This window comes from Carassius auratus, chromosome 27 (assembly GCF_003368295.1).
Source record: "Carassius auratus strain Wakin chromosome 27, ASM336829v1, whole genome shotgun sequence".
NCBI lineage: Eukaryota > Metazoa > Chordata > Actinopteri > Cypriniformes > Cyprinidae > Carassius > Carassius auratus.
This window is the reverse complement of record NC_039269.1, coordinates 22,221,527-22,234,922: the sequence shown is the minus strand read 5'-3', so window position 1 is coordinate 22,234,922 and position 13,396 is coordinate 22,221,527. Positions and strand designations below refer to the sequence as shown.

The 13,396-nt window shown below is 37.1% G+C and overlaps 1 protein-coding gene across 4 annotated transcripts in view; it reads right to left on the bottom strand.

The window, feature by feature from the left end:
* ppp2r3a (protein phosphatase 2, regulatory subunit B'', alpha) overlaps positions 1–13,396 on the bottom strand; it is a 78,864-nt gene that overhangs the window by 6,391 nt on the left and 59,077 nt on the right. For 3 of the 4 annotated variants that reach the window (XM_026206680.1, XM_026206682.1, XM_026206679.1), the window contains 4 exons: positions 2,032–2,298; positions 1,399–1,502; positions 1,199–1,301; positions 353–427 (listed from right to left, as the gene is read on the bottom strand). In XM_026206680.1, coding sequence (XP_026062465.1) covers positions 353–427; positions 1,199–1,301; positions 1,399–1,502; positions 2,032–2,298 — 549 coding nt within the window. Of the gene's footprint in view, positions 1–352; positions 428–1,198; positions 1,302–1,398; positions 1,503–2,031; positions 2,299–3,778; positions 5,304–13,396 lie in introns of those variants that run through there. The other variant, XM_026206683.1, reaches the window with a different exon arrangement.

Genomic DNA, 13,396 nt, shown 5'->3' with positions numbered 1-13,396 from the left:
TCCCACAGACAGACAGACGCACTGGGCTCCACGTCTCACTGTCCTGATGCTCCAGCAGCTCAGCTCAGATAACTGGATCTGATTTACTGTAAACACTTTAGTAAGCTAACAAGGGTTCAACTCAAACCTCAAAAATGCTACAAATAGAGATTCCAGGCTGATGAATAACCCAGGACAAAGCAAAGTCATGTTTCTGTTTACAGTAGCTGACACTAAAATAGTTGTGGAACGATGTTTAAAAACAATACATTTTGCAGCATGTTCCAATTATAACAAAACCACCATTCCGGCAATCTCATCTCCATGAAATAGCTCCTGTCTGTGTCACTGAGCACTTAATAAAGCTACTTACTGTTGTGATGTACCGGGAATGGAATTCAGGAGCATCTTTTAAAAATGTCAGCCCTGGATGAGTGTCCACGATGTCCTAATAATAAAAATAAAAAAAATAAAAAAACAAGAGTGAGATGACTCCTGACCTAGAGTTTAAATCTACAAAGCTCCTTCTGATTGGCTACGTAAATAATTTATTTAAGTTAAAGACTATTTATATATAGACCCCAAAATCGATGGGATCCAACACAGTTTTCATTAGTTAAAAAATATAATGTAATAAATAAATAAATATATATATATATATATATATATATATATATATATATATATATATATATATATATATATACATATTGCTGTCAAGCAATTTTGTTTACATAATATATGTGTGTGTGTACAGTGTATATTTATTATGTATATATATATAGATATACACACATGCATGTACCGGTATATATTTTAGAAAATGTTAGATTTGTAAATTAAATATATTTATATATAATATAAATTACATAAATATATACATGAAAATACATGAATATATATACATACACCGTACAAACGCATATATTACATACACATTTTTTTTTTTTTTAAGAGCACACAGGAATTATTTGAAACATTGGACTAAATCTGATTCCACTTAAGTATTATCAAGTGCCAGTTCAAATGCTTTTTTCCCCCATCCATGGCTAATTTGCACATTGCTAATTGTTTTGTTGTTTGTTAAAGGTAAAATGTGCAAGAAGTTGCAAGAAGACTTCACTTATTCAACTACTTTTAGTAATCAGTGATGCAGAAATATAGGTAGTACTAAAATATTTACTTTTCACAGTTCAATGTACTGTTACAATGCTCTAACCTGTAACAGAGGGATGAAATCTTCTTGTTCTAGGTAACTGCAGCCTGGTTTGGCAAGCAAGTAAACAAATTTGGATGCATCATCATAGCAGCTGTGTAATAACCTGGGAAGAAGAATTAGGGCAAAAAGTCTCAATCAGATGCTATACATTACACGGCTATAAAACGCTTTATTTTAAAGTGATAAGTGTGCTGACTTACTTTCTCCATGTTGCGATGAATGAGTGGACAGAAACAAAACCTGTCCTCTCTCCACCAGCGCAAATAAACATTGGTGCTTTCCAATAGAGGGGGCACCCGCAAGCCTGTGAATAGAAATGCATGAATATGCGGTTTTTGTTGTATTTCAAAATGGCACTGACATAAGAAGGCCTATCCACTGTTATATTTAGTCACAAAAATGCTAAATTTATCTAAAATCTAAGCAGTGTATAACACATTTTTATTACATCACAATATAACTTAAATTCTGTTAAATCAGCTTTACTTAAAAAGAAACAAAATAATGAATTCTAAATGACAAAATGCTCTTTAGGTCCAAATATCTGATTCTAAAAGTGTAAACATCAAGAAGGGTTATTCTGTAGATTTTTCTTCGTTATATGATATGGTTTATATAATATTCAAACAGTGAGAATATAAAACAGGATGTTGTTATGAGATGCATCCATCATGGTGCTGTGGCAATCCGATTTGTCAAGCACATCTGCGGATGAGGACTTCATAAAGCAAGTGTCAGTTTATATGTTAAGAACTGTCAATCCAAGACTGCTAAGAACGGTTCAGGGATCATGAATCTCATTTTAAGAAAAACAGGTCACAATTCATATGCACCTTTGCAATCTTCCCCAATTCATAAATGTCAGCTTTCTCCTCCTCAAACTCCGTGAAGGCCGCCTCGATTTTGGCAATGGCCTCGTCATAGTTGGCTGCACAGTTTGGAAGGCCTTTGGGGAAGTAGAAGCGTGGAATGTTTATGGAGGAGGGTGGGGGAGTGGCCACTACTTTGGCTGGCGGAGGGCTGGGCGGCCGTGGGGTCGGCGAGGAGGGTGCAGGTGCTAGAGCTGGAGGAGGTGTTCCAGGTTTCTTCTCAGGCTGGATCTATTGAGACATAGAAAGAGATTAGAGAAAGGACTTCTATGGGTTTGACAAGTTTCTAAGCTAAGTTGTTTTGTATTGATAGTCCTCAAAGGCATTCAGCTGAAGAGGATGACATGAGTGTCATTCTGTAAGAGATCTCAAGAGACGAGCTAACAACAAGGTTCAGCTGAAGGTGTGCTTGAAGCAAACATATGCATATGAGAAATGCTGTTAATAGAGATGTACATACAAATGATGAATGACCACCCAGATGTCACGTGACGTGTTCTTACCATGCAAACAAAGCTATCCAAATCCTAGTATTTTAAGCTGTTCATATTTGCATAACAAAATGTACAAGGAAGAACCAGCAAGAGAATCTCAGGAATGACCTCAACCAGTATTGAGAATATTGAGAAAAGCTCAAAGAAGCAGCAGCACATATTTTTTTATCTTCTCATATGTGTTTACTTCAGCATCACTTTAGATTATTTTAAGTATACTCTATGTAGCAATATGCAGTATCAAATGAAAGTAAATATTGTCTTTAAAGTTTTCCATGACGTGCAAAAGATGGCTGCTAAACCATTAGCTATCTTTTGGAGAGCTTTGTGTGAAATGTTCTCCCGGTACTTGCTGTGCGAGGATGCTGGCTCTGATTCTGATAACATATTCACAGTGATGAAGTGAGGTGGATTATCAGTAAAACCATAGCCGACCTCATCCACTTTCCTGCCGATGTGATGACAAGAACTCCTCAGTGAAAACAAGAGAAATATTTTCCATCGAACCTTACTGCCCTCACCAAAACAAGCCAAATACTTCATTTCCGATGATTTGTTTACACCAAGATTCATTTATGGATGATCTAATGGTGAAGTGGAATGATTTGTACTCAGCTCTTTGTGGACTGGATAAATAATTGGGACATTTCGCATGGTGATCCAAAATGCTGCATGCATACAGTCTACTGTAATTCACAGGCCTGACAGCTGATGACCAATTACTTCATTCTTTTCAGACGGGACCTTGCAGCACCAAGGTTAAACTTCTAATAACAAGCTGTGGAAATGTCTAACACATTCTATACAAAGTCTTGACATACTGTTCTTATTCTGGTCTCTGGGCAAAACTCTAGTCACAGTGCACATCTAAGGCAGCTAATTTCTGAGCAGCGCCGTCTTACTGTCAATCAAACAGAAAGAGAGCTGTTGAAGTGTGGCTGAATTGTGGAGAACTCCACTGCAAGCTGGGCAGGCCTGCATGGATGTATTGAAGAGAGCAGCTGTGGTTCGAGCCCATCCCGTCCCGTCCACTTCCACCCCCCTCTTCGAAGCTCCTGTACGCAACACTTGGACACTGTATTCCTGCCCTGCCTCACCCCCTTTCCACTGGCCTATTAATAAACCCTTTGGTATCTGTCTGTGAATAGTTTGTCTTGTCTGGCATGTGAGAGTTCGACACGGCATTCTTTGCTGAACTACAGAGGTTGGCTACTGACCTGGGCTTGCTGGAAAGACTTGAGTCTTTTCTTGAACCGTGATGGAAGAACAAAGTCACAGCCTCGAGCCAAAAAGGCCAGTTCGCCCCGCAAGTCGGGATCCTCCCTTAACGAGGCCTCCTTGATCATCATATTGGCAATGTCAAAGGATTCAAAAAGTACGAAATTAGAAAAAGCCCCCCTAAAAAGAAAATGGATAAGCTATTCCTACAGTACGTCCTAAGGGATTTCGGTCAAGGAGGATCAGCTTCCGTTTAAGAGCTTCCAGACAACCCTGTTCTGGCCCTCGTTCACGCTTTCTCCCAGTGGTCCGTTCACTTCAAACTCTCAACTCCAGGCTTCGTCCAGGGATTCAAGGTGGATGTGTCTTGGCGCAGAGAGCAACTCCTAGAATCGTGCCTGCTACTGTGGCGGCTGGAATCCAGGAGCATTGTACCAAAGAGGCCAGGCCGCCAGCCTCCTGATTGCTTTTCGAAACTACAAAACACGAAATCTCAATTCAAGTCCATAGCCAACGGGTTCCCAGCCCTGCGAAACATGAGCCGCTCTGGGGTCTGCCTCCCAGTCCAGTCCCCTCTCTCTCTCTCTCGGTGCCCGTCCTGTCCTGATGAGCAGGGGGCTGAATGCACCAATATGGAGGGGAGGGGGATCAGCTGTGTCAAATGTCCGTATTGGTGAGCAAGTTGTATTATGGGAATGGAAGCTCCCTCCCATCCCCAAACAGAAAGGCTAAAGTTAGCCAGTGCACAGATGAAGTGCAAATTGCTCGATCAAGACTTTGTTTACGTGCAGAGGAAGGCAGAGAGAGAGGGAAGATAGCTTAGAGGGCCGAGCCCATGTGATATTCGGCTCCCGAGGGTTCATGGGGTGCACTTGGGGAGTGGAGTAATAGGACGAGACAGAAATGTTCCAGGGCACTGCACCCACGGCATAATAACATTAATGTCTGGAGTGCGGAGAGCTTCCTCTTTGCTCTAGAAAGTTTCCAACTAACCGACAAATGAACTTCATACTCGAGTCAGGCGATGCCCGACTGGTGCTCTACAAGAATAATAGCCCTGATGAGTCATGTCACTGCATCAACAACTCAACGAGTAAAATTGGACTGTAGATCATTTTGATCTATTGACCTCAGTAAAACTGAGAAGAATGGCATATTTCTCAACACAAAATCACTCCATATCAGTTATCCATTTGTTATATGAGCTGTATATGCAAATGACACTGGCATCAGCACAATAATTGTTTCTATAAATCATGTTGTTCTCAACCTTTGTGATTCCAACTCTGTTCACAGCAATATTTGAAGGCTCCATGATTTTTCCAGTTCACGATTTACTGGATATTTTTCTGGATAAGGATGACACAGAGTTCTTGACCCAGACTTTCTACTTTTGCACAACTAGACAAACTTACATCTATCCTAAAAAATGCCCTTGGTGATTTTTTTTATTAATTGTACATGACTTTTCAGGTCTAGAAATCACACTTTTAAAATCAGACTACCTCATACATCCTTAAAAACAGTGGGTTGCTGAAAAAAAAAACTTAAACAACAAAGATATCTTGATTTTTTGCTTTTAGCTAATTTTAATGCTTATTTTGTCGTACTTTAAATTATTTAATCTTTTAAGTAAAGATGCACCAAATGTTTGGAAAACCAAAATTATTCAGCCAAAAATATAATATACAAATAAATTAAATGCATTTATTTAACTGAATATATTGTATTGAACAATGATGTGATGCGATCAAATAACAACCAGAGGTGTGCACTCTTTATAATGAAGCAAACATGTCGCCCGTGTGAAAGTGCTGAAAACTGTCCAAGAAAAATGAATAAATCATTACAAGCATGGACAGCAAGAGACTGTTTACTGCTGCATCACAAGTAACGTTGCTCAGTAAAATTTTTATGAATTTTTACAAGGCATGTGACAATGTGATAACGTGCGACAAACATCTTCCTAAATTCATAATGAAAATCATTTATAAATCTGCTGTTCTCAACAACAACAAAAAAAGCACTGAGGTCTTCATACCGGTTTCCGCCAAAAGAGCTCCATCAACATTCATAAATTTTTGTATTGTAATTTTACTGTTGTTCTGTAAAATAAAATAAATAATGATAATAAAAATAATTACAAAATCTCTATTAGTACATATATTATAACATTAACCCAATGTTAAAATTGGGATGTGTAATATTTTCTAATGTTTCTGCTCAGCAAGGCTGCATTTATTTGTACAGTATAATTTTTTTTTTGAAGATGTACAGTATTAAAAAAAAAGAAGATGGACAAAAATATTATTTTACTAATTTATTATCTTTAAGATAAATTGTGCTTTGTTGGTATTTGGTTGTTAATTGATGACGTAAGAAGCGCTGTTTCCCGGGTCCAAGCCTCAACTCGCTTCACTTGAGAATATGACCTCAGCAGCCGTTTATGAGCACTGTTTATTCATATTAATAATTTAAGCTAAACACTTTCAAACTTACGGTATACACTACAGTCTCCGTGCTCACAGCGTCCCAAACACAAATAATTTGTATATATATATATATATATATATATATATATATATATTTTTTTTTTTTTCATTGTCTGGCTATCTGGAACTTCGGTATGGAGTTAAAGGTTAAGATTATAACTTTTCTATCACATTGTGAGTTTATATTAGCACCTTTTGTTGTTTTCTCGTGGTAACAGATAGAGCGTTTGGACACGGAAGCAATGCTACGTGATGTCAGACTTAACAAGCGAATATAGAATGTTTAAAAACGCTGAATAAATATTGTTAAACATACAAAACAGTAAAAAGCACATTTTGGCTATTTAATTAATATAATTGTGAAAAAATGGCATAATACATAGGGAAAACCATGCTCTGTATTCGGCCTTCAGCCAAGCGTTTTATTTTGTCCAGTTTCGGCCAAGAATGTTCATTTTGGTTCATCCCTACTTTAAAGTCAACTTTGAGCCCCCTTGGAAGTTTGCTGAGGCCCTCTTGTTGAGAGCAAATGCCACAGATTAATTGATTTCTACATTATCTAGAGTTGACCATTTGACCTAATTCTGGACTGTTCACTTATCGCAGAAATCTTGGTAACACTTTATAATAACTGCATGCTATTAATCATTAGTTAAGCATTAGGAAACAGTTAATTAATAATTTATAAAACATTAATAAACATTTATAAGCAGTTTATAAATACAGATATAAATGCTTTATACCTGATTTAAAAGCATATATATAATGCGTTTAATAATTGTTTTTTCATACTTTATTAATGATCAATTTATCATTTCTAAATTAAGTGTAGCATTATTTACACACCAGTTATTAAGGAGTTGTCAGTGGTTCATAAGATCACTTAGAAATTGTAAGTAAATGATTAATAAATTATTTAAATGTGAATTCATACATCTTTTTATTCAGACATATAGTAATAGTTACTTATAGTGTTAATAAATGGTTTATTAACATGTATTTCTACTGTAATTCAGGGTTAATTCAGGTAGTTATAAAACATATGTAGTTGCTAATTAACTATTTTTGTGAGCTCATCTAAAGTGAGGACTATTTATGCCTTGTAAAGCTTTTACAAATGAGATTTAAAGGCTGTTAATATTTATATGTTCTGTATCACTGTGTTGTGTTTGTTTCCGTTTTTTGTTTAGAAGATAACTGAGCCTTTAAATATCCTTTAAAAATGCTTTACAAGGCATAACTAGTCCTCACTTTAGATGAGCTCACATAAATAGTTAACTGACCACTACTAAATGCTTTATAACTACCTGAATTTACTACATTTCTTGTGATCTTATGAATCACTGGCAACTCCTTAATAACTGGTTTGTAAATAATGCTATACTTCATTGAGAAATGATAAATTGATCATGAATAAAGTATGAAAATACAATTATTAAACACATTATAGATATGCTTTTAAATCAAGAATAAAGCATTTATATCTGTATTTATAAACTGCTTATTACTGTCTATTAATGCTTTATAAATTATGAATTATCTGCTTACTAATGCTTAATTAATGATTAATAGTGTGCAGTTATTATAAAGTGTTACCGACTAAATTATGGCTTATTTCATATTTAAATACAAATAAATAAATGTGCGTCTGCTTCAAGGACAAAAACAATGAGAAAACAAACACTTCCCATAATGCCCTTCTCAGGAATCGAGCTCATGTTTGTGTAAACAGTCCTTAACTGCTACTCTATCACCCATCATACCTAGTAAAAAGGTATAGTGACACCTAGTGTCTGGGCTTTTAAATTATTCAATGGCTATATTTCCAGAAATTCACACATCGTGGAGTGTGGGTTATAATGACAGACAGCTGCGTTAATCAGTGCCATGTTTACATTTATCTGCACAAGAAGAAGAAAAAAAAAGCTGTGGTAATAGAGCTGATCTCTTTGCATAACTAAGCTCTAACGCCCAGCAGATCTTCTCCCCTTTCCTTTAAGCCTTATAAATAACACCCGCTGTACAGGAGGCCTCCTGACATTTCAGCTGTACATAGCAATCCCAGCATTCCCTGTTCTGTCTCCGGCAGCTGTTAGGAGAATATCAAACGCATCAAGATTCCTCTGTGGGCAGGGCAGAGGGACATAAAGAGGCCTGCCTGCTGCTAACACCATTAGCCTCATCTAGTGCATAGGCAGGGCTTTGGAGGAGGAGAAGAGATGCATGCACATTTCCAAGTGCACGTAATTAAATACTTATTCTTGTCTAGGCCAATTCTCAGGCCGAAAAACAAACCTGCTGTAAATAGAACATTAATTAACTTACCTTCCATGAAACAAGTAACCTCAGAACCAGAATATAGTTAGAATACTTCTGACTCATACTGTATTCTAGCACACTAGGGATCTAGTATGGAAAATGACACAGGCCGAACTCGAACCTGCGCCCCATGGGAGAGCTACTCCCATTATGGCTCATGCATGCATACATGCTACGGCTGCACCACGGCCAGGACTGTAGCTAGAAATTCTAGTCCTCAATTTATTTTTTTAAGTGAAGTTGTGGTTCAGGTGTGCCAGAACGATGCATGATAATGCCTTTGTGTGAAAAACACAACTTTAAATCACATTCAAGCCATTTCTCAATCTCACCATTATTACAAAACGGAATAATCTCTGGATCAAAGCCTTATTACCTCTATTACCTCTTAATGTTGTTGCATTTTTTCTTGTGATTAGCTTCTGTTCTTTTTTGTTATTATTACTCTCTTTTATCTTTTATTATATATTATTTCACATTTATTTTAGCTGAATTACATTAACTCATATGATTTTTATCTGCAGTAAATCAAATGTTACGCTCACTTATGTGTTATGTTCAGTTTATTGCTGAAAAGCCAAAGCACAAAACTTTTGGCTTTAAGTGATTGCATTTATAAGCAGGCCTTGTACAGTACCATGCAGTTTCTTGATGTGTGTTAAGTGTTAATTTCTGTTTAAGTCTTATCAAGAAAAATGTAAGTTTGGTTCTACACACAAAACTGCCTCTGGATGATTTTGGATCCACCACTCCATGGATTAAAATTTTTATGGCTAAAATTGGTTTCAAATTGACCTTTAGAGGTAATAATACGCTATTTATTCTTAGAGTAATATTTTTTTGTAATACAAAGATAAAAATGGTCATGAATGACCAGCAATGATAATGATCTGAAGCAGATGGGCCTCAACAGTTCAACTTGTGGGCCAAACTAATCATGTGAACAACTAAAAGAGGATCAAGCATACACTGTATGAAGTAGTATGAAGAATCCTAGGGCTTGTGCATTTTTAGTTGATTACATTTCTTAAGAAGTTATGACGCCTGACAAATCACGGCAGAATGCCAAGAAACACTAGGGCAGGCCACGACTATACTGTCCTCTGCTGAAGAACAATATAAATACAGTGTCACCTTGCTTTGTGGGGGCCTGTGGAACAAACGGCACTTGTTTTGAATCCAGGGTTACATTCTGAAGAGCTTCACTGAGATCCCTCTCTATTGTTTGCATAATTATTTTTTATATTGCAGTCTCCTTGACACCAAGTCTTGTACAGTGCTGGCTGAGAAATGCATAATGTCTTGGTCTAAATGTGCTACAGTTAATAATATATACTATCAGAAAAACTGATAATAACAACAACAACAAAAAAAGCTGTTAATAACAAATATATTCACTACAATAAAAAAAGGTTGGGATTGGTCAGATATTTAATTTTATTCTTGCCAAGGCAAGGCTGCATTTATTTGATCAAAATATACAGTAAAAACTGTAATATTGTGAAATATTATTATAATTTAAAATAACAGTTTTCTATTTGACTACATTTTAAAATGGAATTTAGCAGTCATCAGCCTTACTTTAGAAATAATTATAATATGCTGATTTGGTGCTGAAGAAACATTTCTTATCAACTTTTGAGCTGCTAAATATATTTTTGCTACAGAAACTGTGATAAATTTTTTCAGGATTCTTAGAAAGTTCAAAAGAACAGCTTTTATTTTAAGTATCATGAAGTCTGTTACTTTTTCATCATTTAATGTGTCCATGCTGAATAAATGTATTAAAATTAGGGGTGTGACGGTTAGTATATAACCGTGAGACCGGCCAAAACCGTGTCATTAAAATATTTTTTACAAACATTTTTTATCAAAAATTATTTTTATTTTTTAGATAGGATCATAAGATGCGCAGTATATCGGAAGACATGGTTTTTACTACTTAATGAAGTTTTGTAAATCGTCAGACATGATATTTACCACTTCATTAAATTTTGCTTTGTAGAAAACCTTTCTTAAAAACGAGTTTCGTTTTGAACAAATTTTATCTTAATTTTAATAAATGTTTCATCAACCAATTGCATGTATTTTAATAAATAAAAAGCAAATATAGCAGACAATGATAACCGTGACATGGAAGCACCAGCGCGCTGCGTTCACTCGCACTGCACTGTGAACTAGAGCGCATCTCATTGTAAATGAAACTCAGCGTAGGCCTATGCCTCATACATTAGCATTAAATATCTTTGCTGCATCCTTTCTAGAACAGACCATGGCCTTTTTTTGTGGCTCGCATCAGCAAAGCATTGCATCGTCCATAGACCGCAAAACAGTCAGTCAGCAAATTTTGAAATTTGCTCAAAATAATTTGGCGCGGATGATGAGTTTTGTGACAGATCTCCTAAACGGAGGTCTGAAATCTCTGCCCCTTTACCGATCAGAGCGCGCTGACACGGAGTCCCGCTATCTCCAAGATCAACCAATTGACTCTACGGCAGATCCACTAGCATGGTGGCGAGACAATATGAAACAAAATGAAACACGCTATCCGCTCCTCCAACCCCCTAATTTTAATACATTTATTTTATTTTAAAATGTTTAATTTATAAATATTTGTATTAAATATATATTTTTACTTAAAATAAGTAAACCATAATATAAATAAATGATGACATATAACTGGTAAATATTTACTGTGGGTGAATAGTCATGGCCTATCTTTGGAGGTATTTAGTGGGGTTGCATTATGAAACAGTTTATGGATGCTAAAGGAAAGATGGGCTTGCCAAAGCTACCATGAGTGGATTCGCTGAGACCAGCAGAGCTGTGCAACGCTGGGAAATCCTATGAGCAAGAAGAGTTCATACAGGGCTCTCTCCTTCAGCTCCAGAATCACACCTGTCTGCTTGCTTATGCCAACCAGCTTGTTCTAGGACGTGCTGTAACAGTGCCCGGGCCTCTCGATGGCTCTGCAGGTGCTGAGTATGTTCTTGCACTGACAGGAGCCGGGCTCATCACACCTGTCTACTTCCCATCACCCCAGACACTCCAGCACCACGCTGAGTCTTCAATTAACAGTGATTCCGCTCCGTGGGATTCCAGGGCTATCAGAGCACTGTACGGTGTCATCCGTCCACTGCCATGACCTATCAAAACGATCTCCTTAACCTTTAGAAGATAGCTTTCCACTACAAGAGCACTGGCTTTCTAGGATTTGGAAATACTCATGGTGTATTGCTCTTACTGACACTCAAATAGTCGAATAATCTGAGAATCTGGCTAAATTAGTTGCGTTTGTGGGAATAATAATGTTTTCATTCCATCAATTTTCAGCAGGTCTCAGTTGCGCAGTGTTGGGATGCCATCGCCAGCTGAAGCCCGGTACACCCCTCTTCCCCTGCTCACCGCTCACCGCTCACCGTCACAATCTGCGATTGGCACCAGCGATGTGACGGTACTGCGTACTTCAGAGCAATCAGAGGGTTCTCTTCGCTCCAAATACTAAGAAAAAGTGCATAGCTGCCTGAAAGCAGTTATTCAGAGTTTAATTTCAGCTTTCAAAGCTATGCTTAGTGTTTTGATTTATGGCACAGCAAGTGCAGCACATGCCTCTGAGACTGGAGGAGGATGGGGCACAGAGGAGGTGCACAGTTATATTAGATCCTTACTGAAAGTGAGGAGACGAGACAAGAAGAAAACGACGACTGTGCCTGCATTTCAGAGACAGACAGAGTGATAGAGGGATAAAGAAAGTAATAGACAGAAAGAGAGTGATATTAAAAAATAGGAAAGAATAAAGAGAGCCATAACTGACAAAAAGCAACAGATAGGCAGCAACAGGTAGAGAGATAGAGAAAGTAAAAGACCGAGACAAATACAAAGAGAGACTGATAGAGAGCGACAGATAGACAGACAGCGAAAGAGAGACAAAACTTCCTCCTTCACAGGAGGGGAAAAAACAACCAATCCCTGGGTTCCTTTCATTAATTTACAAAGAGAATTTTAAAGAAAGAAATAATAATAATAAAAAACACAGACCTGCAGACTTTACCGGTAAATTACCTTTTCAAAAATACAGGTAAATTCGATCTGGAAATCACCGGTATGAGAAGTTGTACTAGTAAACTGCAAGAAAGATTGCCAGTTTGAGCATGTACATGTACAAAAGCAGTTGCATGAATTTTAATGTTTGAAACAAATGAAAAGAAAAACACTGACAGTGTATACCCCTCCATGTTTACAATCACAACATCGGGAGGCGCAACCGTGTAGAGGCCATTTCTGGTTAATGATGTCACAGAATTTACTGGTAATTTGAAATCGATATGGAAGGTCGTTGCCTGTGTGAACAGCACATTTTTTCTATTTACTGGTAAAGTCGTTACAGTAACTTTACGCCAATTTACTGGTATTACTGTGAGAAAGGGTTGACTGAGTGAAATAAGCCAGCATATAAAACTGATGAACAACTACTAGCTTTTTACATTCATGGACTTTCAGTTTCCTTATTTGGTCATGTTTCTTTTCCTGTTTGGTTGATTTGATTAATCCCCACCTGTCTCCATTCACCTGATTACTTCCCTTGTGTTTATGTACCCGTTCTGTTCAGTTCCTCCTGGTTGTTGATTACTGTAATGTAATTTAATGTAGTATTGTATTGTTATGTTGGATGTGCCCTTATTCTCCCGCGATCATTAAAAGAACCCTTTTGTATATCTTCTTCCTTGTGCGCCTTCATTAAGATACCAGTAACTATAACAGAATCATGGACCTAAAAGTGCATTTAGTGGTGTTTTTCTTTCTTTT